Genomic DNA, 15,832 nt, shown 5'->3' with positions numbered 1-15,832 from the left:
GTCAAATGAGGCTATGTCCATCCACTGCTCTCCTCTCCTTTTCTACTTACCGTCTTCTCTCTCTCTCTCTTTCTCTCTCCGTCTCTCCGCTTGCTCTCTCAACTGTGTGACGGATAATTGACATATTATGAGCCAATGACCTTGTGTCGTAGGCGAATCCCCACCAATTAAAAAAACGGGCCATTCCCTTGTCAACCCAGCATAATGGAAATTCATACGGTCACCCATCTCAATAAGCCAGCCACACATACTCTCGCTCTCACAAATGCATGCAAACATGCAAACACACACCTTCGCTGTCAAATCAAAGGTAATTGTGTGATAAAATATGGCCGCCATATATTAAGCAGAGCATGTCAAATAGCAGCAAGAATGGAAAGGCCTTTAAATTAGGAGCTAATAACATGATGTGCACAGAGTGGTCAGTGTGTGTGTGTGTGCGTGTGGTTAACCTTGGAGGACAGTAGAAGGGTATCCAACTAACTTCTCAACTCACTCTATCACAAAGAGACAGAGGAGGGGCGGCCGCAGACCGGCGGAGAGACAGAGAAAGATGGAGAGAGACAGAAGGAGAGTGACAGAGAGAGAGACGCAGTGACAGAGACGGAGGATGACACACAGAGAGAGACGGATTGAATGAGGTTAAAGATTCAGATAGAAGGTGAGAGAGTGGGGGGCAAAGAGGGAGAGAATAGATAAATTAAGAAGACCAGGTTTGGTAGAGTGGCAGCTTTAGAGCAAAACCCTCAGTGTATGGTTAATCACATGGAGGTAAGAAGAGAGGGAAGAAGGAAGGAAGGGTGGGAGGAAGGGAACAAGAGAGGGAAAAAGGAAGGAAGGGGGGGAAGGGAACGAGAGAGGGAAGAAGGAGGCAGGACCTAAAGAAAGTAAAATAGAACCTAAGGAAGTAAGGACAGATTTGATACAGATCAATTGAATCACTACACAATGTACATGGTGGTTGCTGTTGTATGGGCGAGCATGTTTTTTTCTTCATCAATGCTTTTTTCCAGCATTCTAGTGGTGTGTGTAAAATGACCCCTCCTATTAATTCCAAAGAAACCACTGCTCTCTATTGCGTCATGGTTGGAGGAAAAACACATGTATACTGTAGTGTGGCAAAATGCAGCCTCCCTACAGAAGCCTCGGGCTACTGTCACACCACTGACAGAGAAGGTGTGATTGAAAAAGAAACGTCAGTAAGGATTTTCAGTCACGGCAGTAGTGCGGACCACTACTCCCTGTGTATTTATGCAGTAGACTGCCGGGGCCCACAAAAAGATCCATGAAGAAATACAATTCTTTTTTATGGGGGAACGTGCTTGGGGAAAGTGTCTTTGTGTCTGATCTATGAGTGCTCACACAATATATTTCATATTCTCCCAACCTGTTGCCATTGTTGTGCTGGAATCTTCAGCTTGGAGACAAATTAGCATTTGAATGAGGCACATTATTTTCCTTTTTACGCCCGCACTAAATTACTAACGCAATAGCTTTGATTGAGATGAGAGGAAGGGCGACCGGTGGCTTTTCTTTAGTGTTATTGACCCAGAAACGGCTGAGTGAACACACTCGCTCTTTTTTTTCTTCTCAGCAACACACCCCTCTGTCAAAATCACATAGTTACATTCCCTCCCTCGCAAGCAGAGAGCCGCTGCTCCGTAGCCTGCAACCAAAAACCCGCCAAAAGTTTTGGCACCGAAACAGCCTTGACTGATGCGAGCTGTCTTGCCTAAAGGACTCTGATGATTTTCAGCCTTATCTCTCCAGTGTACATGTCACAGAGGGATTCTTTACTGCACCTGTACACTTGGCAAGACTCCCTGTATCTAGTAGGAAAAAGCTCTGGTCAGCTTCTTGAATAAAAGCACAGGATGACGCAGTCCAGTGCTAAGAAGTGGTGAAAAAAACAAGAAGAAGCATTATTTTCATCAAAGATTACATTTTCATAACAGACAGTTTTTTTAATATATGTAGCTCATATTTGAGAGCATTCAAAGTAAATGTTGGATGTTTTATTTTTGGGTATTAACTGTGAGGAACTGAGTGAGTCATCTTTGGAAGCTTCAAAGTCCAAATCAGTTTTAATATGCATCTGTGTGATGGAGCCCGGGAGAGAACCGGAAAAACACTCATCTTCCATGATATCATTACTTTCTAACTCACTGCTGACTGCTCCGGCTGTTAATGTTAAAGCCACAAAAGACACCGGGTATCTAAATGGCAAGAAAACATCATTTGAACACACACAATAAGGCATATTCCATTATTGAAAAGTTCTAAGTGATAAAAATGCTTAATTTTCCACAATTACATAGTATTTTGTCTGTGGATATGACGCGGCACAGCAAACAATAAGCTTTTCATGTAGTGCCCCATGCACTCATGATACAGTTCTACTCGAGCTAGAGAAAACATTGTACGTCTACAGGATCAGAGCTCCCCTACTGGTGTGACTAACCTCTGCTCCTCCACCTGTAAGCTTTAATCAAAGTGCTGCAGCAGTCAGGCGCGTATGGAGTCTTTGTAGTTGAGTGCCACACATGTATGCACCAGATCATAACCTCCCAGCTGCTGCCAATAAAAAACACTGCAAAGGCGACTTTCACTTGTGTTTTTTTTTTGTCATGTCTGTAGCACATTCAGCTTCACTTGCCATGTCACAACCGAGCTCAGTCTTGGGCCACTCCCCCATAAAAATGACATTAACTTAACTTAATTGTTTTTTGTTTATATCATCTTATATGTTACATATGGCAGCTTTTACTGCTTATCACATTGAGGGAATTCTTCCATTGGAACTACAATACCATCTGCTTTCTCACACGTTTGTGGACATGTTGTATGTAGAGGATACAACAAAATAATGCAATATTACTACAGTGGTTCAGGGTCAGTGAAACTAACAAAGAAAGGGTTGATATGTCTCTGGAACGATATACTGTATATCTGTAGAAAAGCCAATTTATTCAAATAAAGGAATGGAGGTCAGAGAGGGGCCCTCCCAGACTGGAGAGAGCCAAAGTTGTCCGGTTTAATTCCCAAAGACAGGAAATTGAAACGGTGTGGACAGGGACACATTCTTTCTATCCGGGAGGTCATTTGGAAAACAAAGTGCTGAGTATAGCCTTCTCCATGCCCCTGAGTGGAAGGCTGTCGTTTTCCCCTCTCTCTGGATTTCTCGCTCCACTCTCTGCACTCAACCGACAGCGAGACTCCATAAAGAGTGATGGATGTTGATGTGGACACACGGAGCGGTGATTATGGATCATCGCAGAGTATCCAAGGAAGGACGGAGACAGGCATACGGAAACAGAAGAGAAAGAGAGAGAGAGAGAGAGAGGCCAATGCAGCCTCCCAATGGTTAATGACAGACTTTAATCCATCTGGGGGGTTTTTCAGGGAGATGGAGCTGTTGCGCCACTGAGTGGTGAAGTGTTGAACCAGGTTATCCTAAAAAATAAGTGATATGGAATGATTCAGGCTAAGATAGATAGATCAACATAGAAAGATAAATGGATTTATAAAGGTTGTTTTAATGGTTAGTACTCTGCACTGAGGCCGCAGCCGTTCGGATCCGGGTCACAACAATCTCTTCTGATTTAGAAATCATTGAACAATCATTTGTTGATTTTGAATTTGAATGTTCTCGATAAACTGAAGGCGTAAGTGTTCCGTTGTGGCTTTTTGGAAAATCCTCCTACTTATTAAGATAAAAATAAACTATTTAAAGCCACCTTGGATTAGCTGTCAAAATGCATCATCACAAAACTGAAAACAGGGCTGTTTTTGTCTGAGCTCATGAAACGTTCAAACTTTTAGAGATAGAATGGTTCGCACAGGACAACGAGACCATAAACATAGTCCGGTCTCATACCTAGAATATGATGCATTGTTGCAGATTAGATTAAACTAACAGTATATGAAGGTTAACATAAACTCATCCCCTAAAACATCCACAGAGGTAAAATACAATACACATATTAATGCAGAATATGAATCTGAAAACTGACAGGGACCATTTTACTGCATAATGAATACTTTTCATTTTGATACTTTAAGCACATTCTGCTGATAATACTTACATACCATGAGGTTTTGAAAAAAAAATATTAACTGTAGTTGAAAATGTTCACAGTGTGGTAAAAGTCCCTTTATTACTTCCACTGGTCAAGGACACTTAAGCAGAGCGAATGATGTTGGCAAAAAAGAAAAAGGACATTAACAGGTGACTTTTTATGCATAAAGAACTGGAGAGCAGTGATTTAAAGACACTGAAGGTGCCGCATGCCCGGTCACCTTTATCGTCTCAATCTGGGGACGGAGGAACAGTTAGAAGAATCACCCTGAGGACCTCCACCTTCTCTTACTAACCCCCACTCCCAAAAAAAAAGAAAAATCTGTAATTTAGCTAATGTATGTGACTCAGGTTTCCTTGAGGGAAGGGAACAAGTACATCACTGGTATGGAATGGGCTGAAAAGCCTTTAATCACACCTGACAAGTAAATGGGCGTGGAATGCATCAGGGAGAACATTCTGCCCTTCTCTTTGGTCATCTATTTAAACCCGATGCCATTTTTCTATGCATATCATTTTTTTTCCTACTTCTGTTCCCTGACGTATACCGTTCCACCCCAAAGGCTCAGAAACAAAGACCAAAGTATTTCATGACTTTGGGATTGTAATGCAGAAGATAGTATGGAATATGCATTCAGGTAGTTCATTGCATTCAAAATCCTACATAGTAAAAGTACAGACAGTCTAACTAAATGTACTAAAATACAAAACAAAACAAAGAAGAAAATTATTACCACATGGCTTTCGATTATAAGGATATAGACATGTCATCTACAGTGAGCAATTCCTAGCATTTTTTCTACGCCATTGCATCACCTTTACTTTTTGTAGTATTTTTCAGCTGCTGATAATGTATGGTCCTTGTCATGGTCGTTGATGGGGCCCAAAGGGGTTGTGTCATCCTCAAACCCATAGCCCTTCTGACAGACAGGAAGAGCAAGAGATGCAATGCATTGGTGCACAGGGAGGCCGGGTATACGTGACGGAGCAACACGTCTCTCTCAGTGGGCGTGAGCAAAAGACAGGTGGGGGTCACGGTTGATAAAGAGAGTCTAATAATAATAAGATCCACCATAGCAGATTTATGAAGAGATGTTTTCGCCCTGGGAATTTTGCCCACGGAGCACTTCCAGGATGATTGTGCATGCTGCTGAATTCACAGCTACTGTATATTCCACACACACAACATTGTCCTGATGGCAGAGAGTTTCAAAGGAGTGTGAGAGGCTTTGAGTAAAACACAGAAAGATACAAGGACTTCATTATAAGATTGAGGTCAGTCAGTGCCACTGGTTTGATGTCAATGTGACTGTTTGAGGTTTGGGCAAATCCATGTGAATGGATGTTTGAAGGTAGTTGGAATATTTCACATTTAGAGCAAAGGCATAAAAAAATTACTTTTCTTCGGTTATGCAGGAAAAGCTGTTAATAATTTTACCCACACATGGCAACTGGAACCATTATTCTCGCTCTAATGTCTTTTTAATCATAGGTGCTCCGAGGAACTTTCAGTTTGTTTAATTCTTGCACCCCCTTTGGACAAAAGCGGTTGTGTTTTTACTATGCCAGCAGTTGTTCCTGGGTGAGCGTACCCATGACAAAAGGAATTAGGAAAACTATATAAAAATAGCATTATTTGCAATGATGGAGTCGTTATTTTAAAAGTTCCTCGTAGCACCTTTAATATAAATTCAGGAAAAAAATATTCCCTTTATTATCATGTGGGAAAATCAGTTATTTCTGAGTGATAAGCCCAAGGTCCCATAATGAAGAGGTCGTGGCTCAATTTGTGGCTGGGAGTTTTGGTGTGGTAGTGACAGCAACAACAGTGGGTGGGAAGCTGCCAAAGTGTGAGGCACATCTCCTTGCCTCGCTTTCTGTGTAGGAGGAACAGTCATGACAGGAAGGTCTTATGTAACCAAAACTGAATGAGCTTTTGCATCACCAGTATAATCAGTGAATGAGTCATTATACAGTGATAACCACACTGATTTCTATATGGATACTGGAATATTATAGATGCTTCAATTTTCACAATGTGCAGGTAAACTCATAGCCTATTCAGTTTTTCGGGAACTGTACAACATAAGAATTTCAAGACATTGTGTAACACTATTTATATCCTATAGATTTAAAAAATAATATGATTATTTTTATGAACTTTAGTTTGATAGGCATGTGGACATAATACAGTTATTTAAAAAAAACATACTGTAAATTCTGTAGCCAAATAAATATCTACCTATGGATCTGTATTAAATCGCTACACCCATGCAACAGAGACTAATCAAGGCAGTCCATAATTAGTTTCGTAGATAGTATCACCCAAAAACGCAACTCTTTCACTGTGTGTTGCATTGATTGACTTAATTGCACTGGCAGTTAAACACTATAGTACCCAAGTGTAATGAGTAGCAACATTACTTTTGATAAGCTACTTTTTTCTCATTGTAACTTCACCATGTTTTTTTGAATGCATCACTATTCCTTTTTTTGCAGTCAGTGTATTCACTTCATAGGACTCATATTGCAGTGGATCTCAATCATGGACCTATTAGAATCCATAGATCTGAATACTTGCACCGGCTCAGTAAGTCGAAGTCTCGCGTTAACACTCCCCAAATCCCGTCCACAGAAACCAACCAGGAAGCGAAAGGCGGAAATATAGATCCACCTCACGCTTTCTGGTAAACATTTTAAGGCAGACCTGCTGTTGTTTTACTTTATTTTTCGATTTCCCTGGATGGAGAGGCCAGCCGAGTAGACAGCAGATGCCTTGAGCTGCAGACGGTGGACGGGTTTGAAGACAGCATGCCGTCAGATGGACGGATAGCCAGCCGATCGTCAAGCTGAGTGTGTCCTGTCGCTGACAGTCACCTTAAAAACCGGTACGTTAAACGATATAGGTCTGAATGTGTCTGTTTATTTAATGCCACTACATGACATACATATAACTCCTACAAACCTGGCACAACTGACTTTATGTTGGAAAGGAAACATCAGATAAATAAATACTTTGCTCGTGACCCGGGCGAAATCACATATAGCGACCATATGGATATCTTTACAGTGTCTATGAGTTGAAGTAAGCTTCAGGTTGCCTTCAGCCTTCCTATTATCATGAAATTATTACTACCACCACTAGAACATACATGGTCTCTAACCTCAGGGAAATCAATTTATCCTGTGGTCTAGGCAAATCAGACAATGCCACCAGTGTTGTGAAATCATTTATTTTGTTCAGTCAAATTCAATGTTATGGCCTGAACTCTTCCACCCACCATCCATCACATATTATGTCTACATGCCAGTCCCTGCTACCGTCCATCTTTTGTAGTGTAGCATGACAGACTATCACTAAACCAGATAAGCAGACTCTGGAAAATGTTCCTAGAAAACACTTGCTCATTCAATAACGGTCTTATTTAAGTTTCTCGGTGGTGGAAGAAGCAGGTATTTGTCAAAATCATTAAATATCTCCACAGGATCCGCTACCTGTTTGTGTGTGCACTGGAAGAGAAATAAAGTCTACACACCCTAGGCTCCGAAAACAGGCATGGTGCTAGCTACACTGCCCCCCCCCCCCCTCTCCCACCCCTCTCTCTTTGTTTACATGCCCGTTTACAGAGCCTAGGCTGTGAAATAACACCAGATTTTGTTTCAGCGCACGCACAATACGGACAGGTAGCGTTATCGCGAGGAGATGCTAACTGATTTTGACAAAAGGTGATTTTGACATCAAGCGTTCTCCAGAATCTCTGACTGACTCCACCTTTTTAATGGATGAATCCTCCTACATCACATACCTCCAGGATAAGCATCTGTATCTCACTATATAAACCAACCCAACCCCGTCCATCTCTCCTCATTGACAGACGTATGGCCGCCCTGCTCCTCAGCTAGCCGAGGGAGGGGGGGTTAACCAGACCACGCTAACCAGACCACGCTACTGGCATCATGTTCCTCAAATCCTCCTTCACCACTGTGGTCGTGGGCCTGTTTGTGGTGTACGTGCTCCACACCTGCTGGGTGATGTACGGCATAGTCTACACCAAACCCTGTGACAGCCCCAAAGCTGACAACTGCATCAAGCCCTACCTGGCAGGGAAGCCCAAACTACAGGTCAGTGATGGATGGAAAGATAGTTTCACTGTTTTTGTTTTGAAACGGCAGGCTAGGAATGAGGCCAGTAGGGAACTGTATACGTGTATTAACATCTGTAATATGTCTGTGTGTGTGTATCCAGTTGAGTATCTACACTGCACTGCGGCCCAATGCAGAGGGAGGACACACCCTGATCCACAAGGAAGAAACATTTGATGTCGACAGCAAGATTGAGAGGTCAGTGGTACTCTCACTTTTTAGGGCGTGTTCACACATCAGCTTTGTTTATTGTGGTTGACACGAACCCTGGAGCTTTCAAGCCCTTGGTTTGGTTCATTTGGGTTGGTCTGAACGCAGTCCGAGACTCTGGTGCACACTAAACAACCGGACACTGCTGAAAGAGGTGGTCTAAGGCCGCTTGCAAGTGGATCATCTGGTGGGGAGCATCGCTTGTGTGAACCCCATCTGGAAGGAAGCAAAGTATTTACTCATTTCGCCCTCTTTTGCATACTACTGTCATTGATTAAATGCACGTGTTATTACGTTATTTAGCACGCTTTGTCAGAGCATACAGTCTGCTGCTATTGTAAAGCGAGCTGACAGAGGAATGTAGCGCTACATTTAATAGAATGTGGCTGTCCCAATATGCGCTCCACATTAAGCATGAACATAACCGACCAATGCTCTGTGATGTAGATGGTGGTAGAAATTGCGAGCGATTTGCATTTTCACTCACCAAACTGTCTGACAGCATTTCCCTGCTCGTGACTTTTGTTTACAATGTATAGTACGTTTGAGTGTTGCCTTTTGTAAACGCGAAACTGAAACATCTGAAAAACTAAACAATGTATCCGCTCTCAACTAGTGCGCACCGAAGAAGTAGACTATGAGGTGTGAACCTTAGTCACTTTTTAGATTTGTAGCAAACCATCCTTCATTTAATCTTCTTTCTTTCTCTTTTATAGGACAGTAAATGTCTCACTCCCTAAGAAGACCAGAAACAACGGGACTCTGTACGCGCTGATATTTGTCCATCAAGCGGGCATCACTCCGTGGCAGGATGCACGACAGGTCCACCTAGTGGCTCAGCTCACCACATACATGGTCCCCAAACCGCCCGAGATCTCTCTGATATCAGGGGAAGATCCAACACAGGTAAACAGAGAAGTAGCTACTGAAGTTCAGACTCAAAGTGAAAGGGTATCGTGTTTCTTTAATAAAGACGCGTGTGTCTATTATATATATTTTTTTTTTTGGTATTTCTCAGAAATAGTTTGGTGTGATAGTATGATAGTTTATATTATTATTATTATTATTATTATTATTATTATTATTATTAAAAGTTCACTATGCAGTTTCAGGGGACAGCAATTTGTTTACATTTGCAGAGCCTGCAGTTTGTTCACAAAACATATCTTCTCTACATGTAATTCATAAATCAAAACTAAAGTATTTTGAGGAACCTGGAACCAAACCTAAGACTAGAATATGTTTGTGATCCAAACTGTGGGCCCTGCTGCTGTAAACAACAACAACAACAACAACAACAACAGTGAAACGTTCCAGGGATCACATTTTCCTGTGAGTAAAGTTTGGTTTGCAGTTATGAGAATATTCCTTAGAAAATATTCCTTTCTCTGACACACCTAAAGTTACACAGTGCACCTTTTTAAGTGCTTTAAGTTGTCATATGAACTAATGACGTGCAATTAAAATTCTTGGTTGCAGCTATAGTGTGAGAATGAAGCAAGTAGAATGATAACTATCTTAACATATGTCTGGAAGCAGAGATTTGAGGGTGAACTGTCTTGGTATATGCGTCTGTCCATGTGGTGACACAGGGTGAGACAGGAGAAGAAGTCCAGCAGAAGAAGCAGCTTGACGGTAAAGCTGATGGAGCTGATGCCACGGCCTCGTCTGATCACCCAGTGACCCACTGGCGCTCCCGTCTCACGCTCAACATCGTCAGCGACCACTTCCTGTTTGACAGAGAACACCTGCCCAGTGACGTCCACAGATACCTCAGAGTGTAAGAAAGACAGACACACACACACACACACACACAGACACACACACACACACACACACACACACACACACACACACACACACACACACACACACACACACACACACACACACACACACACACACACACACACACACACACAGACACAGACACAGACACAGACACAGACACAGAGAGAGAGTGAGTGAGTGAGTTTGAAAACTATTCTGGATGTGTTAAAGACAATGCATACTGGTAAAAGTAGGCAACTTGGAAAAGATGGATGTCCATCAAAGATTAAAATGAGGACACAGAGACTTAAGGAGGATGTTTTTTTTTCTTCTGGTGTGTTTTAGATTCCAAGATGGTAAGAAGATGGTTTATCTACCTCTGCTGTTTGTTGACGAGCTCAGCAACAGGGTCAAGGACCTCGTGGTAAGCTCTCGCATGTAAATAAATATTATGGAATACACTGTCACTGAACCGTTTTCTGTTATCCATTTCCTAACTGAACTTGCCAAGAAGGAAAATGCGAACATTTACAATGTCAACCAACGATTCAATGTTTTTCTGGATAGGTTTTCACCTCCCCTCAGCCATGAATTGCTTCCTGCCTGAGAATAATATAAATTAGAAAAAGTTAAAATTTCAGTTGAAAGAAGCTTTTTATGTAAACATTTTTGCTACTTCTTGACCTGAAAAGCGTGTGTGTGTGTGTGTGTGTGTGTGTGTGTGTGTGTGTGTGTGTGTGTGTGTGTGTGTGTGTGTGTGTGTGTGTGTGTGTGTGTGTGTGTGTGTGTGTGTGTGTGTGTGTGTGTGTGTGTGTGTGTGTGTGTGTGTGTGTGTGTGTGTGTGTGTGTGTGTGTGTGTGTGTGTGTGTGTGTGTGTGTGTAGGAGATCAACAGTACCTCCAAGGAGCTCCCTTTGACCATCTCCTACGACTCTATCTCTCTGGGGAGGCTACGATTCTGGATCCACATGCAAGACGCTGTTCACTCTCTGCAGCAGTTTGGTATGTTAATGTCTCACTCACTCACACACGCACACACACACGCACACTGTCTACAAGCCTTTGCACTCTAATAAAACCCTATGTATATGTGTCTGTCTGTCTGTCTCCCTGTATGTGCTTCAGGTTTCACAGAAAAGGATGCTGATGAGATTAAAGGGATCTTCGTGGATACCAACCTGTACTTCCTGGCCCTGACCTTCGTTGTGGCTGCCTTCCATGTACGTCTGTATACAGAGCACTAACCCACATTATGCTACAGTATTCTTTTTGAGAGCTAACGGCATGTGACTACAAATCAAATCAGTTTAATCTTTAAAGGTGCACTATGCAGTTTCAGAGGAGGGGGGATTTGTCTACATTCGCAGAGACGGCAGTTAGTTTACAAAACATATTTTCTCTACATGTAAATCTTAGTGTTCCAGGGATCCAATTTTCCTGTGAGGAAAGTTTATTCAGTCATAGGAATTTGCCTTATAAAATGTTCACCTCACCCACACAGTAACATAGTGCACCTTTAAGGTTTAATCTTTAAGTAGATCAAAAGAAAAATCTGAAAAATAACACCTTTTAATAATAAGAAAGAAAAAAGAGCATCGAGGTGTGCTGATTATGAAGAGTTAACAATAAACTGTGAACCTGACAAATTGGAGACTTTTGTTCTTGTCTGTTGTTCCCTCAGCTCCTCTTTGACTTCCTGGCCTTCAAGAACGACATCAGCTTCTGGAAGCAGAAGACCAGCATGGTGGGAATGTCCAGTAAAGCAGGTAGGTAGCTCTGTCCTCCCTGACCTGAAGATACACCCTTCAAACAACGGAAAACACATGACAAAGAGTTCACATTCAGACAACAGTCAGCTGCATGCTATAAATCGGTTGTAACTGATTTTAAATTGAGCCTGTACAGTGCTGTATGAAACTGTGAAAATGTGTAAAACAAGTGAATCTACAGGAAAGCAGACGTTAGCAGTGTGAGAGTATATAATATGACTCTGTGTTTCTGGACTGCTGAGCGGCCAGATGTTGTGTTCCGCTGTCTTGTATGAGTAATGCTCGTGCGTGCTCTCTGTCAGGTAACGGTAAGACTTTGCCATCTGCAAAATGCTTTTGAGCAATATTTCACCCACTGCGGCGTAAGCAAGAAGCCTATACTTTATGGTTCTGATAAGTTTTCTAATGGTTTAGCCAGACCTTTGGAACTGTGTACTCGTATGGTGTCGAACTATGAGACAAACAGTATGACTCTGCAAATGTGTCCAAATTGGGTAATGTGTATCATCTCCAGGATTAAACGTTTTGACATTTTATGGTTGTGTGTTCTTGTTTTTGTTTTTCTTCCAGTGCTCTGGCGATGTTTCAGCACCATAGTGATTTTCCTCTATTTGTTTGACCAGCAGACCAGCCTGCTAGTCCTCATACCTGCTGGCGTAGGCTCTATCATTGAAGTAAGTGCACACAGGCTGGAAAATAATTCCTTTTTGTTCTCTAAAAATAAAAGCATTTGATATCCATGGAAAGATCATTCATATTAAGTATGGATTTAATTACATTTTCTGTGCTTTAAATGTATTGAATGACTCTGCATGCAATTCAATATTTATGCCCTGTGACAGACCCAACTCAGGAATTATTCAAAATCACGTGTTGTTATCTTGGATCTAATGATTTTGTTTGGCAATTTTGTAATCCCTTATAAGGAAAACCAAGTCAAAATAAATCAGAATCAAAAACAAATGTATCAATATCACTAAATAAATATAGGAGTGTACGATAGCGAGATAGACGGCTTTGTCAAGTCTGCCATCATGTGAGGATATTCCCTGTTATCCCGGTAATGGAAATTCACATATTTGAGTATTTTTTTATGGCGATATAAAGATCTTCTATCCTCACATCCCTTAACACAATTCTTTTGATGTTAAGGGTATTTTATAAGAATCTATTCCATGATTCTTGTTGATAAATGCATTTTGTTGCAGGTATGGAAAGTGAAGAAGGCCTTTAAGATTCAGGTTTTCTGGAAAGGATACAAACCTACATTCGTGGTACGTGTCTGTGTTTATGTGTGTTACTGGTTAATTTTTTTATTATTATTATCAAATTTTGTTTATCTAGGTTTTTTTTTACATTGTTTGACTGTTTTTAATAGCAATTCCATCTTTCTTTGAGCACACTTTATATTAGTAATTTGCCTGCCGGTAATAGAGCTATCTAATGCTCTATTACTGTGGGCTGCGAATAAAAGCGCAGAGCAGGTAATGAAGCTACTCTATAGCCACATTTTGTGGCCACAATAATAAAGGAATAAACAAAACAGTAGCATGGGTAGAATAATACAACTGTAACACATACCATTGTCCGCCTTGTTTGAAATTCTAATGAACACATGATGTTTTACAATTTCCTTATTTTTTTCTTCTTCTTTATGGATCAGTTTGGGAAGTTAAATGAATCAGAAAGGAGAACAGAAGAGTATGATACTCTGGTAAGACCACAGACTCACACACTCAGACATGCATAAACAATGCAATACAATTAAACTGATTTTCCACATAAGCATGGGTGAAAAATTAATGTGTCTCGCCTTGGGCTGTGTAATTATTTCATGTGTTAATTAGCATGGGGTAATTCATTTACTGAAATGTTGTTAGTGGACACTGACAGTATAGATTGTGTTGTAACTGGATGTTCACTAATTGCTATGTCCCTGTAGGCCATGAAGTATCTCTCATACCTCCTTTACCCATTGTGTATCGGAGGGGCTGTGTATGCACTAGTATTCCAACGATATAAGAGGTAGGCTTCTGTGCGTGTGTGTTTGTGTCTGTGTACATTACATGCAACAGTTTTTAAATTACTAATTTGTAAAAATACAGCATGTGGTACCAATGAGTCCAAGCAGTCATCACTTAATGATCTCCCTTTGCTTCACTGTCTCTATCTTTAGCTGGTACTCGTGGTTAATCAACAGTATGGTTAATGGTAAGATCTGAACACTATGGATAAACCAATGCATTTTTATTACAGTATTAAAAGCAACAGTTAATAATAGTGCCATTGATTTCCATTACGGAAAAGGCTTTTCAACTTGTTCTTGACTATTCCAGGTGTATATGCCTTTGGATTCCTCTTCATGCTTCCTCAACTGTTTGTCAACTATAAGGTCAGTTCATCATTGTCAGTGTGTGTATTCATACCATTTGAAATGAGGTCATGGACAGAATAATGCGTTGTTTGTATCCTTGAGGTTTAACCAACATGCATTTTCTTCCTAATTAAACACTTGAAAAGACTATTTTTTTGTATTAGAATCCAGTCGTTTACATCCAAATATTGCCTTTAAGTTCTTGTAAAGATACATTTCAGCAGGGATTTGCATTTAATGAGATTTAACTGTTTTTGTCCAACTGTCTTGACACCGGTTATGCTCAATTCAACAGCTGAAATCTGTGGCCCACCTGCCATGGAAAGCCTTTACGTACAAGGTGAGATAAAGACAGAGAATTGATTAACATGTTTTAATGAATGGATGGAGTGGATTCATTTAGAGACATTTTCATCTAAAAAATGTGTTTTGTCAGATGATTGATTGACAGATACTGAATTGTGTTTGATATATACATATAAAACAATCCTTATTAGAACTTTCCTTTCATTGCTAAGTATTAACAGATTGGTATTGATTGATTTTTAACAGGCATTCAACACCTTCATCGACGACGTGTTTGCCTTCATCATCACCATGCCAACGTCTCACAGACTGGCCTGTTTCAGAGACGATGTGGTGTTTCTCATTTACCTCTACCAGAGATGGTACGCACACACGTCTCACACACACACACACGCACACACACACACGCACACACGACAGACACATACACACACACAGATTCCTTATGACCCTAAACGCTCTCTCTCCCCTACCCCAGGCTCTACCCAGTGGACAAAACGAGAGTAAACGAATATGGAGTTTCCTACGATGAAGAACCAAAAGGAAAAACTCACAAGGACTAGAGAGGAAAGACTTCCAAGTGTTTTTTTTTTGTTTGTTCCGTTTCCACTGATCTCGTTTGCTAGGAGCTGGTTTTCCGGTCATTGGTGTGAATGGCAGACGCCGTGACTAATGACTACGTCTCAGTTTAGGAATGAAAGAGTACAATCATCACTATTATGACAGTTCAAATAGAAATTGGTGTCAACTATAAGCCTTTCCCAGCCATAAATTCTTCTTTTTGTTTTATTTTTTAATGTCATGTCATTCCACAAAACCACATTATCGCATTCCTTGTCTAGTGGAACAGCACCAGCCTGTTAATATCACTGGAGATCTTTTTTTTCCTTTCTTTTTCTTTTTTTATAAAGCTACTTTTATTTAGAGAATTTCAATTGCAATGTCAAAAAAGGGATTATTATATAATTTTGAACATTTCCAGGTTTACAAATGCCAATCAACTGACAGATAACACTTTGAGAAGAGCCTCGTTTGGACTGCTCTATGGACCAAATATCTGAATAATGAACATATTATGATTATTATGATTATTGTTGTTATTATATTATTATTATTATTACATATGTTTCCATAAGCCCAAACCATGATACACCGGTGCTTTCAGTAAAGACACAGTATCCCA

General features: G+C 40.8%; 1 protein-coding gene across 2 annotated transcripts; it reads left to right on the top strand.

Moving 5' to 3' along the window:
• The first annotated feature begins 6,722 nt into the window (after positions 1–6,722).
• Positions 6,723–15,832, top strand: clptm1l (CLPTM1 like). 2 transcript variants are annotated; one of them, XM_080046025.1, is made up of 18 exons: positions 6,723–6,966; positions 7,954–8,200; positions 8,325–8,419; positions 9,148–9,337; positions 10,024–10,211; positions 10,547–10,625; positions 11,085–11,202; positions 11,326–11,420; positions 11,882–11,966; positions 12,540–12,643; positions 13,178–13,243; positions 13,633–13,683; positions 13,912–13,994; positions 14,146–14,180; positions 14,306–14,361; positions 14,639–14,683; positions 14,896–15,011; positions 15,128–15,832. In XM_080046025.1, exons 2-18 carry the CDS (start codon positions 8,036–8,038, stop codon positions 15,210–15,212), a joined length of 1,656 nt encoding a protein of 551 aa, XP_079902151.1. In that variant the 5' UTR covers positions 6,723–6,966; positions 7,954–8,035; the 3' UTR covers positions 15,213–15,832. The 2 variants fall into 2 exon arrangements, with proteins under 2 accessions (XP_079902151.1, XP_079902152.1); XM_080046026.1 differs by having other exon boundaries at positions 6,723–6,984.

The sequence above is a fragment of the Ammodytes marinus genome (assembly GCF_949987685.1).
Source record: "Ammodytes marinus genome assembly, chromosome: 17".
In the NCBI taxonomy this organism is placed as follows: domain Eukaryota; kingdom Metazoa; phylum Chordata; class Actinopteri; order Uranoscopiformes; family Ammodytidae; genus Ammodytes; species Ammodytes marinus.
This window is presented reverse-complemented; position numbering and strand designations above follow the sequence as displayed.